This window comes from Phaenicophaeus curvirostris, chromosome 4 (genome assembly GCF_032191515.1).
Source record: "Phaenicophaeus curvirostris isolate KB17595 chromosome 4, BPBGC_Pcur_1.0, whole genome shotgun sequence".
Lineage (NCBI taxonomy): Eukaryota > Metazoa > Chordata > Aves > Cuculiformes > Cuculidae > Phaenicophaeus > Phaenicophaeus curvirostris.
The window spans coordinates 29,840,237-29,866,993 of record NC_091395.1 but is presented as its reverse complement, the minus strand read 5'-3'; the positions used below and the strand labels follow the sequence as shown (position 1 = coordinate 29,866,993).

The 26,757-nt window shown below is 36.4% G+C and overlaps 1 protein-coding gene across 2 annotated transcripts in view; it reads left to right on the top strand.

Annotated features, from left to right (window-relative positions):
* The window catches only part of CCSER1 (coiled-coil serine rich protein 1), a 645,248-nt gene that overhangs the window by 297,590 nt on the left and 320,901 nt on the right, over nucleotides 1-26,757 (top strand). For both annotated transcript variants that reach the window (XM_069855624.1, XM_069855625.1), the window contains exon 7: nucleotides 12,029-12,106. In XM_069855624.1, the coding sequence (XP_069711725.1) occupies nucleotides 12,029-12,106 (78 nt within the window). The remainder of the gene's footprint in view (nucleotides 1-12,028; nucleotides 12,107-26,757) is intronic.

The window sequence follows — 26,757 nt, the reverse complement described above, 5'->3', positions numbered from 1 at the left end:
AATTTTCTATGAAATTTTTGCATACATCCATTAAAAAGCTACAGAATGGCATTTTTTCCTTGCTTATTAGATATGATAGTCTCTAACTTCTTTGCAGAAAACAAACAAATGAAAAGTGATGTACGAGCCATTTGTATTCACTGTCAATATATTGTCTTTCAGAGCCATCAGTAAAACTTGTAAATTCCTCTTCTTCTGAAAATCAGTTTTGTTTAATGTAAAATTTCCCAGAACTCATGGTACTGAATTCTGTGTCTCTGGCTATGGCAAGGGTTAAAACTGCTTCTCGGCACCTATCTATCACCCTTCTAATACAAAAACCTAATAGACTTTATAGTAGTGAAGGACAAGCATAACTGAGTGAAAAAAATTGGAGCCATTATGCAGAAAGGATTAAAACCTGACAGTAGGCTTGCCTTTTGATCATATGTGGATAGGTTCCATACTCTTTGCAACAGCCCAGTATTGCAGTGAGTGTTGTATGTTTAAAAAAAATAAATTAAAAAAAAAAGATGTTTTTAAGAGCCATCACCATGTGCTCTGATTGAAGTAGAACTTCTGGCAAAAATAGTATGTGGCCATTAAGTGAAACATATAATAAGTTAGATAGGCATGGGTGATAATGATTTTAGCACTCTCTCAGTATTGATTTCTTCTGTTGAAAATGCAGTGTCCTGCACGTATGTTGTTGTATCCGAAGTGTATGTGCTAGAAGTTTCTTCTATTTGATCTGTTCCTTTCCTGTATTCCAGTGCAAATTTTTTGCCAAAAAAAACATTTTACTCGACTCTCAGAGCAACATCCATTCCTAGGTTTTCCTTTGCTTGCAGCATCTGATAAAGACAAGTAGAAAATTGTCTTAACTTTAGGTGGCAAGAAATGAACTTTTTGTATTGAACTTAGCACCCCTGAAAGGTTGGGAGAAGCAGTAGAATAAGAGCCAGAATACACTAGGAATAATGTGAGACAGGCTTTTCAGCCCAGCTTTGTTGATGGACATCACTTAAACCCAGAGCGCTTCTGTTGCCTGCAAGTCCTAAAGTCTCTCTGGATGTTTTGAATCCTTTTGAATGTCAGTTTCCCTTGGAATTCTTGGAGGTTTTAGGAAGATGTTGGGGAGCTAGCTTTTCCTTATAATTTAGAAGACAGCTCATGCCTAGAATGAAGTAGTCACATGCAGTTTGCTGTTCACAAGCTTGCCTCTGGAAGCAGCTGATGCAGTGATGACCACATGGCCTCCCTGCAGCAGCCAAGCAGTGTTAGCACCTGCCATCACCTCTGTGGTACTGAGGAGTGAAAGATGACACGATGCCAAGAAAAGCTTCTGTCTTTACCGTAACTGAACCTACAGAGATTCTTATAAGGAGTGGGAGCTGCTGAGAGCTAAAATTGTAGTGACAGGTGCAAGGGGAAGGGAAAAGAAGCAGATAAAAGAACCTAAATGGAGCCATGTACAGAGATTGCCATCAGATAAACCAGGGTGCCAGTTGCTTCGTGGTATAACATGAATATGAATAAACTTCAAGCTTGTAGTATGAACATAGGGGTTTGCTGACATGTCTCTTCATTTACTTTGACTCTTTCTCATTTGTTTTTGTAATAGTTCTTCCAAAGCTGTTGCAAAGACTACTGATTATCACATGGTGATTAAGCCAGTCCCTTAACCTTGCTTTGCAGAATTACCAAACAAGAAAATAAATAAATATATAAATACAATAGTGGAGATGCATGTAGCAATACTTCTGAAGAGAACAGATGGTGTTTATTTTTCAAAAATATTTTTCCTTTGAAAAGTTATTTGTATTTTGTTGTAGTTAAATGAATGTGAAAGGTGTGTTCAATTTTTCTCCCTGGTTTCTCTATTAATGTTGAAGCGTAGGAAGAAATTATATTCATTTGTATTCTTGGACATAATATAAATGATAAATGAGTATTTTATTGCTAGTAGCTTTATAAAATGTGATTCAGATATCTCAGCAAGTTTAGTATATATTTCCATTGCAAAACACAGAAATGAAAGCAAAATGTTCAGCTGAGGTCTCCAAAAATGAAAGCAAAATGTTCAGCTGAGGTCTCCAAAAATAATGACTATTGAATGCCTAAGTACTAGTACAGGCAACTTTAACTACACCATTCCTTCACAAATTGCACCACGTTATGGCCTCCCCAGACTGTACAGAGCTTGTGGCTGAGAAGCTGTGTCAGAATTAAGGTTAACTGTAGTGAAACCTGATGTATTTTTCTGACAAGCGTTATTTGACTAGCTTCACTGTGTATCTTTTTAGTAGCAAACCATTCATATGACTGCTACATCACAGCAACTACATAAAGGGATTAATTCAATTTTATGCGTTTCTGCATGTGTATTTTTATATCTCTATTAAAAATCTATTAATACATATTACATATAATTTTAATAAAGTTATAATAAAAGTTTAAAAAGTTATAATATAAAAGTTTTAAAAGTTATAATAAAGTTTATAATAATAAAGTTATATATATATGTGTTTAATAAATTATATGTATCACCCTTATATATATGGGCTGAAAGGAGGTGGGCGTGGACCAAAGGAAGGGAGAAAGTTGGACAAGGTGGGAAGATTTTCAGGTTCAGTTAGATGGCACTACAGGAGTAGTGTTGATGCAGGCATGGGAAGCACTGTAAATGGAAGATGCTGCGCAAGTACCCTAAGAGGTGTGGAGAGCGACAGTTTTGACAGATCTTGATTTGAGCCAGGGTGGGAGTTGCAGTTCCACTTGTGCCTTACCCTTCTTAATCTTTCGCTTAAGAATGAAAGCTGCTGTCTGAAGGTACCTGTCTGAAGGAATATATGGTACTCAGCGTACCATATATTTAACAAAATCAAGGAATATTTGTTCTGCCTTGACCAACTCCACTTTGAAACCCACTTGCTAAACCAAAAAGCAGGCTTAGCATGCTTTGAAACTGTGTCTATGCTAATCAGAATTTCTACATTTCAGGAAATATTTCCTGAATATTTCCTTGTTTCCACAAAGGATTGAACTTGCTAAAAGCATTGAAGAACATTACTATTAAAAACACTGTGAAGCAAATAACACGGCAAAACTTACTAGCTAAATGTTTACCTTTCATTTCTAACGACATCATACAGAAGAAGTGTTGGAGCCAGGGAAAGCATATTTCAAATTGTTAGATGTCACTTGCTTCTTTTCTTGCAGCGAGGAAAAAGAAAAATCTGTCTCCCTTGATTTAGCAACAGACACATACAGATGTTTCCTTTAAGCTGTTATTGGGGAATTCAAGACAATTTTGAGACTGAAGCCTCTGCATCTAAATAAGTTATAATACCCTGTCAGAAGTGGTTCCATACTGAAATTGTAAAAACCCTTCTGAGATCTGATGAAGAAGTGAGAATATTTGCAGTCACAACATTTAGAAAGTGCAAAGTGGCTTGTTAAAACTTCAATGAAATGCATAACAATTGAAGACATCTGAGTCTTTTTGTAATACACAGGAAAGCAAAACAGCCTTGCATTTAAAACAGCAGTGTGAAAATCTGGCGATGTTGTTATTGATGCTTACAAAGTAAAACAATGGAAGAAAATAACCAGAAAATTGAACAGCAAATTATTAATGAAAATCAGGCTGTCTTCACTATGTTATTATTTAAAAAAAAAATTATTAATGTTATGAAACATTGTACTCATTCATATGAAAACAATATGCGGCAGGGAAACTGCAGGCAGAAAATTGATCACAGTGTTGCAGGAGATATCTGTGTCCATGTGTACATATGGGCAAAGGGATGTACTGAACAGTAAGGCATGAGTAGTTTGTTGGACATGAGTTTAGTGCATGAAAAAAATGTGTACCTTAAAGAAATATATTAATTAATAGCAAGTGCAAATACATTTTTGTCTTGAAAGAAGAGTTAAAAAAGATGTTACATAGGCTGTAAGGAGATCATGAACATCTTCCAGATCTTTGTGGAGAACAGTTAATTGTATGAGTATGTGAGCATAGGAATTGTTTTGCTGAAATTGACACCTAAATCCATGTCTGGCTTCAATAGTGCCCATCTGCAGATACTTCAGAGGAACTTAAAGGACAACCTGTTTTCAGGACCATTTTTTTCCTAACCCATAAAGACAGTTATTTCCACATATCTCCAGAAGCATATAAATGCATATCCTATGTATGGTTTTATCCTCTTTAATGTATTGTAGATGCATCTAATGTTTATATTAATATCTGATCCTTTTTGGCTTCAGCTTATATCTTGATCTCAGTATTTTATGACACATAATGACGCAGAACATGCAAGAATATGTGAGGGAAGGAGAGGAGGTGATTCCATTATCAGATTTGCTCATTCATGGTTTAATTAATTGATTACTTCTTTTCTAAGTGTTTTATTTGGAAGGGCAGAAAAATGATGCATCTGTATGCAGGGCAGATGTTAGGAGCTTGAAAGAGCCCAGAGATAGACTCTGAGTGGATGCAGACATTTTCTTCCAGATTCATGCTCCGGCTGTGGTATGGAGTATCAGTATAGTTACTGTTAGTGCTGCAATGCAGGCTTTGAGAAAGGAAATGTCTATGACTGGAGTAAAAAAAATCTCTGAAGCTACTGTGTGAGACAGCCATTGTATTTGCTACAAAACTAGATGCGGTTTGATTAAAAAAAAAAAAGTATATTTGAACCTGAAAGTTCTCCTGCAAGGAAAGAAAAGCAATTGAAATAGGCAACCTGCAGATTAAAATCCCAGGAGAGTACTTGGTTCTCTCAATTGACTGCTGAAAGAGCAGGAAAAGCTGATGTTATATGATATTATTAGGGAAGAATATACAATAACAAAATGTCAAGGCTGGATAGTATAGTCAATGAAGTATGAAAGAAACAATAGAAACTGAAGAGGAAGTAGTGTTTTGCTCAAGGAAATGGGTACTCCACTGTGTTGTTAACGAAGTGTTTGCATCTGTGAAAGCAACCCCTCTGGTTTTCATGAGGATAAAAATATAACTGAAGTTGCATTTAATATAATGTGTCATAGTAGCAGACTCAACTCACACAATGTCAGTCATTGATGATCCTGGGGTAATCTGTCACAGAGAGATGTTAACCCCAAAGTCATCCAAATTACTTTTGAAATTAAGTTCTGCTTGCAGATGGAAGTGAAGGTTTTTTTTTAGTGATTCACTTGAGTTGAATTTATTGTTTGGGAAAGCAAAAGTGGTTTTCTTCTACATATTAATAGACCCTTCATCCAACCTTTGTTAACCAACGAAACTTGTGTCTCTGTTTTATTGAGTCTTCTGAAGGAAAACTGGAAATAAAGTCAAACTGAAAGGGTGAACAATGAAAAATCAAGGTGAAAATAAAGAGCAGAAAAGAAAGGATATTTGCTATTAAATAAATCATTAGTCTTGTATTGATCTATATGCCATTTTCTATTATGAGAAATGTGGCATTTATAGGCTTATAGAATCATAGAAACACTGGGTTGGAAAAGACCTCTTGGATCATCGAGTCCAACCATTTATAAAACAGACTGTTTTTCTGTCTGTATGTACTCAGTTGTAAACCATCAACCTTAATTCCTGATCTTCTATTTAGAGGCTTAGTTCAGCTTTCTACTTCGTTTACAAATTTAAAAGCGTATTTAATAAGGTGTTCTCATTGTGACAGCTACCAGATGTTTTGTATGTTAGATATTCTCATATTGCTACTTTTTCAAACTGAAACATTATAATAGCAATTTGTGCCTGGTTCTTTTGTATACTTTTGCATTTAATATAAGAAGGGGATAGCTCACTTCTGTAGTAAATTTAAATGTTTAAGTGAATTAAATATGTATTAAATATAAATCAAACAATCTGAAAAGACAATCTGAGCCTAAACTATTTCAAACACTGTAGCCATACAGCAGACCATGGACTTGGTTGTATACTCTTTATGTTGCTTGCTGATTTTAGGCTTTATAATTCATTTAGCCTAATTAAAAGACTAAAAGAGCATCTTTCTAGCTATTGTAAAAACAAAACAAACAGCAGTCAACAAAATATCCTTCATCCTGATCCCTTCTAACTGAAAAAAATATTGTGCAAAATATTATATTTAATGTGTTTGTTCGGGGTTTCTGAGAACTTTGAGTCTTCTAAAGTAAACAGCAGTAGACATACAAATGCTGTTAAGTGACAGATCAGCATCTTATCTTAAATGAGGTGAAATTTCCCACTGACATTTCATGGCTCTGGTGATTAGCTTTGCTTAGATTTTAAGAGGTATCTAGGCTAATCTGTCTGTCTGTACACCAAGTCCTGAATGAGAATCAGAAGACAATCCATTAGAACTTATTTTGCTATCCACACCTCACACAGTGGCATAAAAAGAGGTAGCAAGAAGTGGCAGCAGCTGTAATTTATGTTCTTCCCAGTGATGGGAGCTGCGATAAATCAGGTCAGATGGAAGATCCCTACCGCCTTCTAAGCTATGGGAGCAGCAAGCTCTAGGCAATGTACCAGGCAAATACCTGAAAACAACAATCAAATGTCTCAGTTGATAATTGCACTTATTAGTAATTGCACTTATTAGTAATTACTAAGAATAATTAACTATACCTACTAATAAAAGACATGTGAAACAGATTTAAAAATAATGATGTGGATTGTATTCAAATGTGTTAGAAAATTGGTCTAAACACTTTTTAAGGGGGCACTTGCTTTCTTCATGAATGAGTCTGGGGAGCAAAAACTCTTCATGATATTCAATAATATAGAAACTACTGTAGCAATCACAATACTCCAGAAGTATGTAGGGGAGTTCCTGATTTCTGTCCTTGTTTTTAGCAACCCTTCCTTCTCTCTAAATTGGACAGATATGGATTTGATGGGTGGACTGTTCAGTGGATAAGAAATTGGTTGGATGTTCATATTCAGAGAGTAGTGGTCAATGGCTCAATGTCCAGATGGAGATCCGTGACAAATGTTGTCCCTCAGCTGTCTGTACAGGGACCAGTGGTGTTTAATTAACGAATGAAATACATAGTGAGATCAAGTGCGCCCTCAGCAAGTGTGCCAATGACACCAAGCTGAGGGATGCAGTTGCCACACCAGAAGGATGGGATGCCATCCAGAGGGTCCTGGACAAGCTGGAGAAGTGGGCCTGTGTGAGTCTCATGAGGTTCAACAAGGCCAAGTGCAAGGTCCTGCACCTGGGTTGGGGCAATCCCTGGTATCAATACAGGATGTGGGATGATGTGATTGAGAGCAGCCCTGCTGAGAAGGACTTGAAGGTGTTGATTGATGAGAAGCTTGACATGAGCCAGCAATGTGCACTCACAGCCCAGAAGGCCAACTGTATCCTGGGCTGCATCACAAGAAGCATGGCCCGCAGGTCAAGGGAGGCAATTCTCGCCCTGTATTCCATTCTTGTGAAAACCGACCTGGAGTATTGTGTCTGGTTCTGGAATCCTCAACATAGGAAGGATATGGAACTGTTGGAACAAGGTCCAGAGGAGTGCCACAAAGATGATCCAAGGGCTGGAGCACCTCTGCTATGTGGACAGGCTGAGAGTTGGGGTTGTTCAGCCTAGAGAAGAGAAGGCTCAGAGGAAACCTTATAGTGTCCTTCCAGTACCTGAAGGGGGCTACAAGAAAGCTGGGGAGGAACTTTTTACAAGGGCATGTAGTGGTAGGACTAGGGTGAATGGCTATAAATTGGAGGAGGGGAAGATTTAGACAAGACATTAGGAGGAAATTCTTCATGATGAAGGTGATGAGGCACTGGCACAGGTTGCCCAGGGAAGTTGTGGCTGCCCCATCCCTGGAGGTGTTCAAGGCCATGTTGGAATGGCCCTTGAGCAGCCTGATCTGGTGGGAGGTGTCCCTGCCCATGGAGGAGGGTTGGAATTGGGTGATCTTTTGGGTTCCTTCCAACCCAAACCGTTCTATGTTTTTCTTCGTTAGATCAAAATATAACTACTGTGTTTGCTGGCTGCACTTATTTCATTTCCTAGTTCTGTTCAACTTTTAGATTATAAAATGATACTTATTGGTGTAACTTATGATAAAACTAAAACCATCACCTTGAAAATGAGTTCAGCTGTCATCCACTAAACCTTAGAATAAGCTGTAAAGTACACAGATTTTCTTTTCTTCTCTTCAGTTATTATAAAGATGTATTTGATCTCTAGCTCTAATATCCACTGAAGTTTTTCTCTGTCAGTATTAACTTCTTGGATCAATAAATTGTGATACTGATCTCCAGAGAAGTCAGTGTCTGCCAACTATCATTGTAGTATTTACCCTTATTGAAAAGCAGTTGTAACAAATTAAATCGGCTTCTGTCAGTGGGTGATATACAGTGGCTAGTCTGTATTTTATGGTACAGTTAATGAAGGTTGATACATAGGCCTCTTCCTAGAGGAGATCAGGTTAAAGACAAGGGTTTGTAGCAAGAAAAATCCTAATTTATGAGGTGAAGGGAATCTGTTTTCATTTAAAGAACAGTTACTGGAAAGTGGCAGATTACTATTGTTTTCAAAGGAAGATTATTTTAACAGTGTGCATTTATATATGCTTGGTCTGTGTTGCTGGGGAAGCACTGACTGCATTCTTTAATTTGGCATTAGACAATTCACGTTGGTATGCAAGTTTATGAAACATTTAATTTTGAGGCAGTTAAACACAAAGGTGCAACAACTAAAGCCAAGCCTATGACTACTTTAAAACAGTTCCAGAAAGTTTAATCTAGTTAAAATGATGGGAATCTGTCCTCAAGCAGAATCTCAGTCCTGGATCTCTTAAAAGGATGCTAAAGATGGAAAAGTTTGTTCTTCCTTCCTTATTATCAAGAAAATTCCTGATAGTTAATCATATTTTTAAAATTATTCTCTGAAGATAAATGATTAGTATGGCCTGGCAGTGACTCCGTGGTATATGTTCAGTTGCACAGTGAGTATGTTATATATTTAGCCTGATAAACTCCAGAAATGAGAAGAGAACTGGAACATTGATCATTATAATAATGCAACAATTATAAGTAAAATTCTAATAATGTCCTTTTGCTCCATTTTAACAGCCTGATCCAAATTTAAAAATGGCCTAAAAGCACTGAAAGAAAAGCTCACAGAGCTGGGTTTTTTTGTCCTCGGCAAGATTATTTTCTAAACTGTTGTTCTGAGAAATACATTAATTGCTTGGTATTCAGACATTTTGAAAATGCAGGTTCAGCTGATTAAGGCTTGCAACATTCTATGCCCTCCAGAACACTTAGAGATTTTCCAGCAGCACTGGCAAAAGGATCAGTCTGCAAAACCCAGCTGTGGTATCACTGTGCATTAAAAATACATTTAAAAAATGTTACAGTTGCACAGCAAACTGCAAAAATTAGGTGTCCTGATTTATCTAGTTTTGCCTAATATGTATAATTATAGTAAAAATTATGTTTAACATCTAATACAACTTCATCTACTGCAACTTAAAAGATCTGATTATTGCCCAATGGTGTGGTGTCTTCTAGGTAATTTTTAAATAAAATCTGTCAACTTTAAGCCACAGTGCTGCTTTTATGAGAGCAGAATTGATTTAGGCAACATCACATAAAAAGTCTTCTTTGGGTGAATTCCTAACAGAGGTAGGGGTTGGTTTTGTGTGTGTATGGAGAGCTTTAAATCACAAAGCGCAATTATGGCAAATACCCCGTGGACAGTGAGAGGTATAGTGTTGTTTGAAATTGTTAGTATATTCCTTCAGAAGAGCAAGCTGACAACAACTCTCAAAACAGTGATTAGTTTGGAAGGGATTTTTTTTACTAGCTCAAGAAACAACCTGTTTGGTACTGTCTCACTCGATTCTCTGCTATAATAAACTCTTAGCGCCAATACATTTAGTTCATTTACATTGGCAGAGAAGCTGCTCTGCATTCCTTGAAGAGGAAAATTACTGGAGTTATTGTAGGGGCCAATGAAGGTATGTATACATAAACAGCTGTAGCCAGACACAAGTTCTTCTGCCAATGCTCCTCTCTAGGCAGACAAAAACCATTTGCAGTCTAGAAGCTATATAGTCACAGCACCCCTACTTCAAAATAACTTTGGCATCCTCAGAGCTGTTCAACCTTTCTTGGATTTCAGCTGTCACTGAAGAACTTGCAGCTTGCATTGTGTACAGGTAGCAATTTGCTTTGCAGATTTTCATGCTGAGGCTGCTTTAATGCTTAAAAGATTGGACTGCCTTCCTGTACACTTCTAATTGCAGATCAGGATGCTTGATTTATTTGGATAGCAACTATTTGAGTTTTTTCTCTCCTTGTTTGTTTGGTTTTTTTTTGTTTTTGTTTTTTCTATTCTGTGTAAATTAAAAGACAAATTGTCCTCAGGTGAACTGTTGGCTTTTGAGACAGAATGTTCTCACAGAGGAGGTTTCCATTTTTTTCTGTGCTTTGAGTCTAATCTAAATGAGCTATGTTTCACATCCTTCATGGTAAATATTATCAGCGAGTTTCCTTGATGATGATGTGCAGGAGTTCACATTAAAATTTGTAATTTTTCTGAATACCAGAGTGATGGATTCAACAGATATTGACTTTCTGACATGTTATCATCTCTCTTATTCCTCAACAACATCTCTGTGTGCCATGGGTTATAAACTACTTGTTTCTCTTATTTTTCTTAGGAAATAATTACCATGGCTCCCTCCTTTCTCCTTTACTTGCATCCCTTTTATTTAGCAAATGACTGTTGTCTTTTCTTTCAGGTATGGTGTAATTAAACCTGATGATTTTCTCAGTAGATGTTAACTTTAAAGTCTGTGTCCTGTATTTCAAATCTGACATGGATTTTTTACCCAGAATTTTATCTCAGTTTTCATCCTGTACCAGTTGGTTGAATAAAACAGAATATTTCTGCATAAAAATCTTCTGATTAATTAACTGTTAGGACTTCATGAGTGGAACAGTATTCTTCGCTTGCAGAATTTGGGCTTATCAAAAAGGTCATAGCGAATTCACAGTGATATGAAACTAGATATCTGATTAGTTAATTGCATAAGTTGAATTCATTAAATTATTCTGCATTGCAATGCTACAGCATGAAAAAGGAATTAACTTCTGGCACATAGAAACTTTGTTTTGTATGTTTTCCACTACACCTTTTCTCCTCTGTTGTTGTTGATGATGAACTTCTTCCCTTAAGGGAAATCTCTTAAGGAGAATTACTTATTCTACTTTTCACCAAAACAATCTTCCTATTGCTTGTGTATTTTTTTAACCCCAGGTTTTGTTCTTGAATTATTATTACCATTCCAAATTATTAAGAGTTTCTACATGTCCTTTCATATCTGTTGCATCTGTAAATATAATGACCATCCTAATGAACAGGTTACTGTAATATCACCTAAAGAAGAATGAATTCTTAGGTATATCTTTCTAGCAATTTAACTGGATAGTCCACTGAATTAAACTGACTTATTTTCATTATTAACTTCACTCTTCACTGTTTGTTTTCATATAGTAGTTGTTTGTAAGATATATCGAATCATGTGAAACTGATCCTTTTTTTAAACTTTGATCCAAATACTTTCTTGAAATATATTGCTTTCCTGTTGATTTTCCTTCTAAATTTACTATTGGGTCATCAAAAAGTATTATTTTTTTAAAAAAAGTATTTTTAAAAAGTATTTTTTAAAAAAGTATTCTTAAAAAAGTATTTTATGGCTTGTTCAATAGGGACAATTTTTGATGTTCTCAGTCCTCTTGTATCACTTGTTTGCAAAAACAATATTTTTGTGTATTTGTGCATAGTTTTGGTTTTTGAATATGGAGGTAATTTAAAATAAACTAAATATTAAGTTCTTACCCATTAGTGAAATACTTTGTTTTACTAATTAAAGGTAAGTGCAGTACCAATTACATTTGCTTTTCAACCTAATTCTTTGGCATTTTCGGTGTTGATTTTTAGCTCTTTTTTTAATTTTTCCCCAAATGTGAAAAGATGTCTGTAGAACTTAATTGGAAATGTGAACTCCTGTGTGCTTTTCTTTCAGAGTACAGACATGAGTCCAGCTAGTAGCACCACCTCACTCCCTGTTAGCCCTCTTCCTGAGGACCCATTATTTTTCAAGGTACAGTTAATTCATTTCATAGTAACTGTTATATAAGAATTTTAGCTAGTCATTTTATCTTGTGTACTATGAAGCAGTATTATTACTGCTTCTTTTTCTTTAAATTACTGTGATATTAGCAGTTGTTCTTATGTATCATAATACCGTGCATTTTTCAGTAAGTACCTGGAATAAAATGTTACTGGGTTTGAGGGGGTTGTTTATCCAGCAGATTAGAACTGTAAGGCTGTGGTGCATTTTGTTATGTGCATTCCTTTATATATATATGGCTGTCATTTTTCATCAATAGATTTCTCTTTATTCTGCATTACAAGTACACAAAATGAAACAATGATTAGTTACCACAAAGAAACAGGAGATGTTAAAGATATGGCAAAGAACAGTGTTGGCCTAAGTCCAGTGTAAGCCACAGGTCTGCCATTTTAGTTAATTATAATAATAAATAGTGGGATGATATCTGCAACTTCATAAGATTTAAGCAGTGATGAACAAGTGGCCCTATGTTGCTTTTTCATCTGACTTCATGGTATCTAGCCCTGGGACCCTGACTTAGACAGCCTGACTCTTTCAAGAGGTCTCCTGAGGCCCTCCAGGTATTAAAAGCTGTGCTATGGCTGCAGGTAAAGTGGTCACCTTGACATCTGCTAGCTGAAACAAGGAACAGGTCACTTGGGTTGTCAGCAGCATTGTCTCAAGTATGTGTCGTGCTATGGACAAAGTTACTTCCTTACTATGGAAGAATTGCTTTAATAAAAAAATTGAAGCGATTTCTTGATATCAAAAGTCTCCTTCCTGTATACTTTATAGTAGAAAATGGTACTAGAAATTGAAAAAACGGGACAGGAGGCATTATTTAATCTTTCATTTTCAGTCCATTTCCAAAATGGGAAACATTTTCCTCTGGAATGAAGTAAAATGGAGGCCAGACCACGCAAAAGTCAAATACATCGGCCAATACAGCCAATACTCTTAAGTAGGAATAAAAACAATATAAAATGTAAGAGTATTTGTTATTTCTTCCTGACTCACTTCAAAAGAGAGCAATATTGCTCCAGTAATAATGTGAATGACTGGTTTTACAAGCCATAAACCTCTACAAATACTGTCAGTCCATAATATTGGCTTTTGATGATGGGATGATGCATTTCCCTTAGCAACATGATAATAACCTTTTCCACCTCCTTGCTGTAGAAATGAAGATTGAGAAAGAAATTCCGTTCTGTGTTTCTGAAAACAGAGGTGTAACGAAGCCTGGCAGTATAAATGCTGTGTCTCCTTGGGATAGCTGAAGATCTGTGAGCTAATAAGCTTTTATATTAGACTGTGAAATGAAACCAAGCCCCTGTTCTCAATTGTACCTGGTTTTATACCAAGAAAGAGAAATGTCCTTTCCTGGATTTTGTCAATTCGTTTTCAAAAGAAAGTCTGCATTTCTGCATGAAGAAAAAATGCAAACGCTGTCACCATACTCTTATTACATCCTGCTTCACCAAAGCAGATGTTAATCTCACAGGATAAGTGGTCTATAAATGTGAAGGAGAACCTAGGCTAGTTCAAAAACATTTTAAGATTTTGAATTTAGTCTAAGGAAAGTTGGAAGCAAGATTCCTGTGGGAGTGCTTGCATGTTATTACATCTCAGCTCTAGTAACACTGAACTCAGTTACCGTATTCACAATATATCGTGCAGGCTGAGACATGCTGCACTGCCAGAGAGATCCAGATCATGTGAGGTCATACTCAGGAATATTTGGAGGAAAGTCTTTTCCAGCACTGGAGGAGGTGCTCCACTTACATCTATTGTATATCATTATTCCAATGGAATCATTATGTTCTATTATTTTAAGAAAGAACCTTTAGAGGAGTGTCAGTGAAACCTAGCAAAAGGAATAGAAAACAATTGAGTAAGAAATAAGGGTAGCCAGCTCTGGTGCTAATTAATCCTCTGAGCTTAAATATGCAGCAACCCTGAGAAAATGAAAACATAAACATACCATTAATGCCATTCAACAACCTTCACTCAATGACTATTGTAACTAGTGAAATAGCCATAAAATCTGTTTTTTCTGGAGGAAAGAGCAACTTTTCACAGTAGCCAGAAGTACAAACAATTTTTCATCTGGCTTTGTGTTTCCCTGCGGAGTTAGTGACACACATGAGTGTGGAGCAGTCTCCCCTAGCCGTGCTCTTTAAAAGCTTAGCAAAAAACCCTGTTCAAATACGTATGCTGACAGTCTACATTTGAAAAGCTTTTCTAAACCAATTTTTGATAAAACACGCATAAGCATTTCTTTTTAGTGAGTGTTATTTTTATGTCAAATTTCAACTTTCAATACTCTGCTGTTTTCTGTGGTTAAAGGTATTTCAAAAAGCAAGATCTTTCCCTGTATTATGGGAAAACTTTATTTCTTCTCTCGGAAAAGAACATCATCTTTGTTGGTGGTTTTGCACTTAAACTTTTCTGTGGGGAGGATCTTCCTTTGAACAGAAGTTTATCCATGTGAAATATTTCTTGAAGAATTAGAGCCTTATCTTGGGGAAAAATGTACTGTCACAGTCGAAAAATTTCAGGATTGAGAATTTGAAATACAACACAGCAGAATGGTATTTGTCATGCAGCTTTAATTCAAGTGTTATTCCATGTTATAATAGCAAGATTGTAGCTGGCTTAAGTGTGACTGACTTAATTATGGTTACTTATACATATATGTTCATAAGCTGTAATTAAAAAGAATCTTTCCTTTCATTTAGAAGATCAGTGAAGGAGGGAATGTTTCTGAAAGGTCAACTTACCAAGCAATGTCTTGTACATTTTTTAGAACCTGTTCCTTTCTCCTACTCATTATACTGTGCTTTATTATAATGGTAATTTATTATTTTAAAAATTATTCTAAAATACAGTGACAGGGACTTTTAAGAAGGGATCTGTGACAGCCACTTAGTACGTAAGAGATCTAATATTACCTAATTATACATTAGTTGCTATGATGAGCATCAGTCTCACTGTTTATTAACCACAACTATGTTATAAATAGTAACCATAACAGTAATTGATTATAGCAATGTTTAATTGCATTTGAATTCCATGATTGATCTCAACCATGCTTTACTAATTGGTATTAAATGTAAGAAAAAAATCTTTACATTCTTTCCTTTGTGCTTTGAGGGAGCTGAAAATTTCATTTAGTATTTATTATCTTAGTGTGTTTTGACTTCTGTAATTAATACTCTCGATGCCAATTCCCTGAGTAAGACATAGAGATGACAGCACAAGTACCAAAAGCTAACAGTCCTAAGCAGTTACCAGTGCTACAAGTCTAATAATGTATAGATCTATACTAAATTAGGTCTGTACTCATAGCTCTGCCATTCATCCTGCAGGTCTACAGGCTTTGCTAATGCAGATCTTGCCAGCCACTAATGGGCATGGCGCTCTGGCAGCTCATGACATTTATGCATACAACTTTAACCAGAGATAAATCTTCCACCTTGGTCAATCAGAATAGTTTTTGTGCAGGTGTTTGGAATAATCAGTATTACAGTCACAATAATGATCACTGGTTTGCCAAGGCAACATATTTCAAGAATGTGACATTACACTGAAGAATGAGCTGAAGAGTGAGGTTTCGTCCTAAGTTAGCAACAATGATAACAAATTTGGCCTGTGCTTGAAAAAGCTTCTTATGCTAATTGACACACATGGGAATTCCCTTGACAGTTACAAGAATGATCACTCGTTTGAAAAGACAATGTATTTGGAGAGTGGGACATTGCACATCTAGCTGAAGAATGAGGTTTTGTCCTAAGTTAGCAATGATGATAACAAATTTGGCCTGTGCTTGAAAAAGCTTCTCATACTAATTGATACACCAGCCTATTTACCCTCTCTTCCTTAAAAGCACTATTTCCAATATTTTAAGTATTTCCTTTCACTTTTTTGAATAAGAGCATTTTTATGTATTGTTTCTTTTTGTTTTCAAAATGAACTCTGAAATAATTACATAGAAATTTTGAGTCATGGGTTAGAGTTCAATGATCCTCTTTCATGGGCTGGATGCCTGATTAGCTCTTGTCTCTCTCATTCCACTCTCCACCTGAATTTTTACCTCCATCAAGCAGCATGTAAGCTCTGAATGAAATATAGTTTTCATTTATTGCAGAATTTTTTTTTTATTTCTGCTAAAGTGAATAGAGTTATAGAACTATGACTCACTCAGCCCCACCTCTCTTAATCTACCTCCCCATCTCCATCTTATTTTAATCCAGTCTCTCATTATTCTTCATTGATTCCTCCCACTCTTTACTCTTTACTTTTATTTCCTGTATCAGTATTCTGCAATTCAGCTGCCAGGCTTCACATCTAGAGAAGTGGTGTGTTAAATAGATATGACTGTGCTCTGTGGCTGAGGGAGGACCTCCCATTGATTCATGAGGTTCAGGATGGTCCCCCCTTGCTTCCCTCAGAGGAGAAGCTGAAGTGCAGCTAGATTTGTCCCTGGTCCTAGACTTGGCCAATGGTTTATGACTAAATGATTATGTAATTTTCCCTACTCCCTCTTTAGGAGGGTACTAGGTGAAGATACATGTGTTAGCCACCAATCAGAGTTAGTGTCACCTGTGAGAGTCCCCTCATGGACTGTCACCACAAATCTGCTGTCAGATCCCCTCACAGGCTTTTCAGCTGACAGCTTAATAGTTGCTTTTAGTGAGCCAGATGGGCTGTCACTGGAACAGTTAAACAGTTTCACAATTCCTGCCAGAGCCAAGGACTCTCACAGAAACAGTTTTGCAATGCTGAAAACAACAGGTAATTTATTTAAAGTGATGGATAAAAAAAGTTCAGAATTGCCATTGATAAATTCACTTGCTGCATTAGCACTACAGGATTACAATCAGTTAGCAATGGTCATATATGTATGTGTGTGTATATATATGTAAAAGAAGTAACAATTGAAACTCAAGTTTGTAGATACCTTCCTGGTGCACATCTGACAAAGTCAGTGATGTGACTCTTGCACAAAGATGTTCCTCCCTTCTTGAGGAGTGGAAGAGTAGTCCAGACCTGTGCATTAGGTAAGGTGGTCATTTGATTCTTTCTCTCCTGCAAGAGGGTTTTCCTGTGCCAATTTTATACTTTCATGGCCCCTCTTGGTGAAGTGGGACTAAGTCTGTTATTATTTTCTGTTAACTGGATCTTGGCAAGGCCAGTTGCGTTGTCGGAAGTGGGACTCAACAGATCGTCATGCCTCTGGGTCTGGGAGCTCAGTATAATCTTTAGGGGGTGTTTCTGTTCTTAACGGAAGCAACATCAGGCTGTGAGGCCTCTGCCTCATCCCAGGTGTCACTTAGCTGATTTGAGCATTAGACCAGCACCTGACCCACTTGTCTTACAAGATAAAGCTGTTCAAATTGAAGTACTCCCTTTTGCAAAGTCACAATGACTTTGGTGTTTGTACCCTCTTGCAAGATTAATCTTGGCAAGTCTGAGCAAGTCCATTGTCCTACAAGAAGAAAAAACAAATATTTAAACATTATGAACACAAGATGGTATTTCCTGAGATTATCATTTCGTTCAGGGCTTGTAGCTCAAAGTTTGGTCTAAGAACAAAGTACTTCAAGAGAGGAAATAGATGAAGACCCTAACACCTAAAATGAAGAAAAGTTGTGTAAGGTCAGAAGTATAATTGTCTTGGTACAAGGGCATTTCACTAGATTTTTTTTTTTTTAATTAAATTTTATTTCGGGGAATGTAGGTACAACATATGTAATTTCCCAGTGTCACTGACATAATTATTGGAAGAATCAGGAGTGAGACTGGGAACTGTGCCTGTATTGCCTGATTTCTTTCTGCCTCTATGATTTGACCATAGATACCTTTCTTTCCCAAATTTTGTGAACAGGCATTCTCTTTTCTCTTTTCTCTTAGGATGTTTTCCTTAGTTTATTGAAACTTTCTTCATAGAGTGAGAGTTAGCTCAGTATTTCGAAACTGCAAGCCATTGGCTTAAGCCAAATTGATGCTTGGAATTCTTTAAATCCATTTATTTTATCAGCAAGGCCCATACAGGAAAAAGATTAATCTGTCTTACTAAAGTCTCCAAAACCATCCGGAAACAAATCATGCTTCATCTAAAGGTATTCATCATTACTCCTTTTGCGTTAATGGGGTTTCCTGCATAATTTAAAAATTAATGTAATACGTATTACAAGGGCAAATATTAGGTTCATTCGGGATTCTCCCTTCAGACAGACACATGCCGACACAATGAATTCTGATGCATACCTACAGGGTAAATTTTCCTGCTGAGTACTTTATATCTAAGAGTAAAAAGTCATAAAACTTGCAGCATTACAGGCTGCTGAAAACATGTTATCACTAAGACTATGAAAAAAAATTTACTTGAAGCTCCATGGGAGGATCCTGATTATCCCCAGTAAGAACACTTAATGTTCTTCATCCTAATCATATCAATACAGGTAGTAAATCCTCCCAGTTTCCCTTAGCTAGGAACTGATAGGCATAAGTAAATACGGAGGAGGACATTGGCATTTGGAAACAATGATGAAAGTTCTTTTAGTGAGCAGAATTATTCCAAGGGTTTCAAAGTTGAATTTTGTTTCAATCAATGAAGCAGTGCCCATTGATTACAGAGATTATACCTTCAGTTCATAGGTGGCATGGATTATGTCAGAGGCATTGAATACTTTAGAAGAAAAAATGTAAATCTGTACTGATTGGTTTAACCTCATCAATTATATTAGAGATGAAATTGTAAGTCTGTATTGACTGTTCCAACCAAGGAGTAACTTTTGTGATTCTATTGCAAATGAAATCAAATTGGAATGTTTTCATAAATTGCGTTCACTATAGTTAGCATGTAGGACTGTTTGCAATGCAAGCATTTATGTAATACTACATGGTAAAACAATAGATGTGTCCTTCCTAGAATAAATTAAACAAACAAAGGACTCAAAAATGGGTTTTCTGTATGTCAGACAAGTATTCTTACAGTAGCTGGTGGTCTCTCTCTCTTGCTTTTTCTGGCCAGTGATTGCTTTTTCCATCCAGAAAAAAATGGAAACTTAACGTGTTTTTGAAAAAAGGTTTTGGCTTCATCAAGTTAAAATTTTCAGATGGAAAATGTCCGTTAAGAAGTATTTTGACTTTTCTATTAAAACACTTATAAACAACTTTCCTAGTGTTTAAATAAATAATGCTAATGAACCAACCATGTGTTTTCAAATATAATCCTTTACTGTAGGAAGTATAGGGTTGGCATTTTGAAATCCGTATCTAGTTGGATGTCTCAAATGTACAACACTATAAATAAGAGACACAATAGTCTCCTATAGTTCAGGGAGACAGCTATTTTGGTGAGCAATTTAGACATCCATTAAGGTATGTGGGATATATTCTGTTAATTTAAATCACCTGAGGTATGGTGTAATTGCTGAAACACAGAGACCTTGAGCCACTTAAGAAACTCAACTATATTCTGTCTTTCCCCCACCTGTTTCTTTGGTAGAGCAGAGACAGAGAAAGAGAGAGGTGAGGGAGTTTTCTCTACTGTTGTTTCTTTTTAGGGGTTTGTTGGTTTTGTGGTTTTTTTATTTTGGTTTTGGGGTTTTTTTTTTGTAACCTAATTATTTTTTTCCCTTTAGGCTTGTCCCTTTGTAAGTTATAATCTCCCTTGCAAGCCATATACTTTTGCTTGGCTGTTTAATTTGCACAGATGATTGGCTTATGAGGAGACTTTGAGTGTGTGATACAACTGAACTAGATGACTTACAAGAGTTGGTTGATGCTTTTCTGTATACTGTTCCTCTTTTCCCTGACTCTGTGTGTGGTTGCATAATGATGAAGTTCATTTTGTATGTTTAAATGCTACAAGTATAATTTAGTTATTGTATGTTGGGGTAAGTTTCTGAAGGGTGTGATGTGCCTTAATTTTCAACTATGCATTTACTTCATTGCATTTACTCCAGTCACTTTTTCTTAGTTCTAGTGAAGTTCAGTTTACTTATTATTGATAATAGTATGCATTTGCATATGTAAAGTAACCTTTTCAAACCTATTAATTTGGTCAAGAATTATCAAGTTTTCATTTATCTGTTTCCACAGTTTTTTAGAAGTTGGACAAGTAAAGGAATAATTTCATTTATTTATTTATTGAAGGGTTCTTAAATGTGACTGCAAGAACTGGTTCTTAATAGTGGTCCAGGAAAGTTGTGTAGGAAAAATCCTTATTCCGGGTTCTCCTTTTATCAGAGGTTAATGAGAGCAGTGAAAGGAGGGAGTCAATGGAAACTGTTGGTCACTTGTTGTTTTTTAAAAAGTCAAAAAGCTAAAATCTACATGCTGCAGATATGTTGCAGTGGTGTTGTGAGGAACATGTGTAGGCAAATGTCATTCCTACTTCGCATAGTTTACAAATAACCATGATGCCTTTAAAAAAAAAAAAAATTGTAATTTTAAGACACTGTAATGCACTTTTAAGTGCTTCTTTCAATAAGCAAGGGTGGATGTGGTGGACTTACAAACTGCTTTTTTAAAAAGCAAAAAAAACCCCAAGGCTCTAGTTTTTTTACTCTGATGAGGTGAATAATGAACAAAATATTCAGCAGATTGTCTGACTGAAAATAATAGAGAATACATTAAGTGAGGAGTACTTTTTTTTTTCCCTCTTAGATTTGATATCTTCAGGCAAGGATGAATGCTGTAGATGAGAAGGAATAACTGTTTTCATTTAGATAATGTTTTCAACTTCTACAGCTATGAGGGGAAGAGCTGTATACTGTTATGGATAACTTCTGATAAATGTTAGCAATTTTAAAATGGAGTTCCAAGAAATTAAATTAAGTCAAATGAGAGCATAATCAAAAATATTCTCTTCAGGTATGTTTCAGAGTGCGGATGCATGCAATTCCTAGATCTGCGTATTAAAAACTTGATGCTTATTTTTCTTGTACAAGACAACTTACGTGATAAAAAGATCACTTCACAGAATCTGGTTTTGTAGTTAATTCTTTAACAGTTTTTGATTTTGGTGTGAGCAAAGAAGAATGAACATTTCTGTTTTGGTAATGGTAGGTTTTGGATGTATTAAGATAAACAAGGGCAGTGTGGATGATGATTACAAAAAAATGAATGGACAGGGATCCGTAAGTATAGAATGGAGGATCTTAAAAAGGGTAGGCGAAATACTGTTCCATCGACACAGAGTAGTTCAGTTTAGTTGGCAGGCAGCAGGTAATAAAGTTCATCACTGTCAACAACACAGTTGTTCTTTCTCTAGGAGCTGGGAATGACAGGGACCTCCCAGCCAGTTCTTTAGGCTTGTAGTGTTTACTCTCAGCTGTATTGTATGGTCCCAATCATTATCTGATTAATTCACCTTAGAACAGGCTTTTCATCTCCTAGTGGTTCTGTTCCTCTTTCATTTGGAATTAATGTTACCATTTGCTGTAATTGTCCATTTTGGATGTTTACAGTAACCCAATAACCAAGAAGAGAATGAACAAGCATGACTATTTTTTTTTCTAACTCTACATGGCAGGATCCTTCCAAAACAGAGTGAAGTTTCATGTTTATGTGAAAGACAGAAGCGCATAATCCTGCACATTACTGTACAGAGTAAACCTTGTTTTCTGGCACATCTAACACGATGCATAAATAGCCAGTTTATTTCAACGTATCAGTAAATAGAAGTAAGGTTCGGGAGACAGATTAGTGTATCTAAAACTGAACAAAGGGAAGATTTGCTCTGAGGAATAAAGAGTTGCTTTCATGGCAAACTAAATATCAAGTTTTTACAAGCAGCATCGAACAAATATTATTGCTCAAGTTTTTTTGTTTACCTTTCACTAAAATACCTTCTCTTTCACAGGCTGCTCTGTCTTCACCAACTTTAAAATTTCTAGGAAAAATCTTCTCACTGAAAATCTACAGGGTGGAATTATGTGTCCTGTAAAACTAGATGCAATAGAAACATTAAAAAGATAAATGGGAATAGAGCAGAATGGGAATGTTTAAAATTAACACTGCCATGCCAAATTAACTACTTTAAGAATTCATTACTTGTAGACACACAGAGAGAAGTTACCATTTTTTTTTGTACTATGAGAGGAAAAATTTAAAGATATTTAATACTGTTTTCATGCTGGTATTGCAACTGTGAGGCAGGTTGAAGTTAGGATACTATTTGAAGAGGAACTAGGAATATAATTTTTGACTTATTATTGTTTCTGTGTGGTGGTTTGGATTGCTATAGGTCAGTTTCCTTTGCTTGATTTTTCAGTCTCTTTGGATATAAAATAAATGTTCCTGTGTTTGCAAGCTCAGTAGGCGAGTTCTAGATTTGTATTTGCTGCTGTGTCCATAGTGTTCTCTGATCACTGAGCAGCACAGAGAGGAGAGATTTTGTGGAAAGGAAAGGAGTTTGTCAAACCTGACCGCTTGAATACTAGTTGTTGAATCAATACAGAATTAAATTTGAATGAAAACCTGTTTTCCTGTCCTTTGGTAATGTCTAACACTTCAAACATATTCCTGCTGCACAGGAATCGAAGAAGCAGATCATAAGCAGTCTCGTTTGCATGCCCCCAGTTATAAGCAGCAAAGTCTTTAGCTGTGATAGTGAGTTATTTGTCATAATTAGAAATGACCAGAATGGTACTTGTGGCTCCTTGGCATCTTCATTGTTTTACTTTATGCTCTGCTGTATTCTTGAGAATAAGCTTTCAATTGCAAGTTTATATATTTTATGTTTATTGCCACGCTTATAAGCATTTTTAATGAATAATGTGTAGGGGCCTTTAAGTTATTAATCCTTTAAGCCTTTTGCTTCAGTCTCCTATTTTGAATATCTTTATCCTATCTCCCTCTGCAACTGGAGAGTGGTTGATTCCACTAGTATTCATCTGATTTCCATAATTATTCGCAGTGATGCATGAGGCTGAATGCAGATTTGTTAACAAAATGATAATTCCTTATCCTAGCAAGAAAAAAAATGCAGAATTATCTGTCCATAAATTAAAACATTATTATTGGGTTTAATCTATTTTATAAAGCAGTATGCACCTCTTAGACAGAAGGAGATCCTTAGAGTAAATTAAATTAATTGGCAAAATATTAACAAATCTTATGAAACTGTCGTTTTTATATACATCCGCACAGCAATCATATAAATGCTACTTACATATCATCTAATATCTTCAGCATGGAAATTTGAGGGGGACTGATAATCTTGATTATTAATTGACTCTGAGGTGCTGAGGCTCTTGTGAATGCTAATTCTCATAACGCTTGTGTAGGATGTAGAGGTGTTACTCTCACAGAAAGAGACTTGAGGTGTGTTCTCTGTATTGGGGATATGGCACACTGTCCTGGTCTCACAGTGAGGAACTGATTCTTCTTTTTCTGCTTTCAGTTTGCATCTAGTAGTTATTTCTCACCAATCTATTTTAGTCAAAGGGCAAGCTAATCATCCTGCTCAGAACAAGGTTTCTGCAGCACCTTCACTACTCAAACTGGGAACCCAACTCTCCTCTGCAATCACATCTCCCCATTCACAATCACATATAGGAAATGATAATTTTTCTTTAAATAAAGAAGCGGTATCTGAGGAGTTTTTTTATATTTTTAGATAAGATAACTTTCAATTCAACAGTCGTAATAGGCAGTATGTGGTGTGTCAGTTCTCTGTGTAAAACTAAAATTTTTTTGCTTATAGGAATGGAAAGATAGCTTGAAAATTTTCTTCAAATTTCCATCATATTTGATGGAAAATGGGGAGTGCTAAATATTTATTTGTACAATTCTTTATTTTGAAAAGAGTCTTTCTCATGTCATACAGAATTGTGTTGTTATGTTGTTTTTCTGTTGTATGTTGTTTCCTCTCTAGGAGTTTATACGCCAAGGACATTAAGTGTGGAAATATAAATGGCAGATATTTCCAAAAATAATTTAGTCCCTTTTTTGCCACAAGGAGATGAGGTATAAGTGTCCTTTTCTATTCAATCCTTTCTCTAATACTTGACTAATTTTTTAATTTTTTTGTGGTTTGTGGAAGTCTTAATTGTCTACCTGTCTGTAGGGACTGTCTTGCACACCTCTGTGAATCATCCAAAGCAGGCAAGCTTTGTGCTGCAGTTAGCTTAAAAGTGAATTTGTAGAAGAATCTAAAAAGACAAAAGTAATTGGATCTAGGCAAGTGCACGCTTCACTAAAGAGCGGAGTAAGCTAAATTGGCTTGTGATTATATTTTAAAGCACATCAAATGGTTTTTTGTGAAGTATTAAAGAGCTTGCCATTTGACTGTCCAATTGCGACAGCTTCATCTATTCAGGCTGCATTGGCAGGCTGAAAAATGTAACTGAACAATGAAGTGGACTTCAGTGGAGCTGGTCACTTTGTCAGGTGCTTGTGTTGCTCTGACTGTTAGTGATTTGTCAGGAGAAAGGTAAGAAAGATATGGCTGCAAACAAAAGTGGCATTTAATGTCAGCGTGAATGGCAGAGAAATAAGTAGTCCAGAAACAATGATGTGGCTTTAGTTAAACAAACGAGGTGCCTACTCTGTGTTTGAAGAGCTTGATATGGTGGTTCTGCAGACTTTTGCAGGCCAGAGGTGTGGACCTTATTTCAGACAACAAGAGCTAATGTGAGTTTAAACTCTGCAGCTGCATTTTCTGGGCAGTTGTTTGTGCCAAAAATGTCTGGTTCAAGATGGGTGGATAGATGGACAGGTGGATGGATTTCAGGTAATGCTAGATCATAGAATCACCAGGTTGGAAGAGACCCACAGGATCATCGAGTCCAACCATTCCTATCAAACACTAAACCATGCCCTTTAGCACCTCGTCCACCTGTGCCTTAAACACCTCCAGGGAAGGTGACTCAACCACCTCCCTGGGTAGCCTGTTCCAGTGCCCAATGACCCTTTCTGTGAAGAATTTTTTCCTAATGTCCAGCCTAAATCTCCCCTGGCAGAGCTTGAGGCCATTCCCTCTTGTCCTGTCCCCTGTCACTTGGGAGAAGAGGCCATCGCCCTCCTCTCTACAACCTCCTTTCAGGTAGCTGTAGAGAGCAATGAGGTCTCCCCTCAGCCTCCTCTTCTCAAGGCTAAACAACCCCAGATGAACCATTCCTCTTATCTCCTGAATGATGTAGGAATGATGCCTCACCAGGTCCCTTCCAATGCCTAGTACGTGCACTGTGGGACACCACTGGCCTGTAGTTTGGACCGGTGACTGAACTAGTAATTAAAACTACCATCCTAATCAATGTTACTAATATTGTCCTTTGTACCTGCCTTAAATTAGTCTGAAGGCAGATCGATGTAGAAGAGAGACTTTTAACTTCACTTCTCTATATTACAAAACTTAAGAGTGCTACCAGGGAAATTCATCAAAGGGTTCAGCTGGAAAGATATTTCTGCAGATAATCAATATACATAAGCTGTGCTGCACTGCTTTTTAGCCATACCAGCCAGTGTTTTGGTTTGTTTGTTTTCTTTTAGTTGCAGTTTTCATAGGATCAACACAGGCTAAAGAAAGACTAAAAGTCTTTGAGTCCTTTGAGTTAAGCAACTACGTTTTCTTTAAATGAATCAAGTAATATCTCTGTTACTTAGTGTGTGGGTGTTAAGGGAATGCAAAAAAACCAACCTAATTCTGTCACGCTGTTACTAATGGAGCATTAGACTGTTGAGCAAAACAGAGAATTTGGCAGCATAACCAAAATGTTTACAACCAAGATGTTTAATGGAATTTGCCAGTTGCTAGGTTAAATCAACAGAAGCTGTCTGTCTTGGTTCTGCGTGAGTTCAGTTCATCAGGTAGCTCTTTCCATCTGTATTTTTTTTACCTGTCTCATCCTAAATAACAGCATGTTCATCATTTTGCCCTCTTTACTTTTTTCTTATTTTTTTTTTGTGTCTGTGGTATCAACTGCTACAGAAAAAAATTATTGCAAAAATATACCCCATGTCTAACACCAGAAAATCTTTCCCCTATAAGTATTTTGCCTAAAAAGGGGTTCATATAGTCTGGTGTGACAGTTGATGTTCACTCTGTTTCTTAAATAAAAATGCTCAAATATATGATGAGAGAGAAACATTGCTGGTATGCATAGAGGGGAAGATTCCTTTTGTGGAAAAAAAAAAAAAGAAGTCATGGAAATTATGAGCATTTTACAAGATTCTACTGTGTCATACCAGCTTCTTGTAGGTTGGTTCTTACTCCTGTCCAGCCCTTTTGGCAATTCAATTTTTGTAGTATTTGTGGTCTTGTTGGGATTGTTATGGAAAATGGACTTTTTTTTTGTTCTGTGATTTTCTTGGCTGCAGTTTAGCCGTGTCCTTAGTGGTGTTATGAGGAGCCTTCTACAGTGAAGGCTGAACTCAATTTGTTATGCTCTTGTTCAGCAAAGAGGAATGTACTTAGTGCTCTTGACAAATTGTGATAGCCATTTCTGATATTAAAAACATTTGGCATGAAAATTAGTATTTACAGGTATCATGGTGGTATAAATAAAACAGTAATGCAAGACTCTTCAAAGAAGCACCTTTTAGAAATTACTGACGTTTATTGAAGCTGCAGCTCTTGCTGTAAAATTATTTAAAAGCACTGAATAAAAGTCCGATAGGTAAAA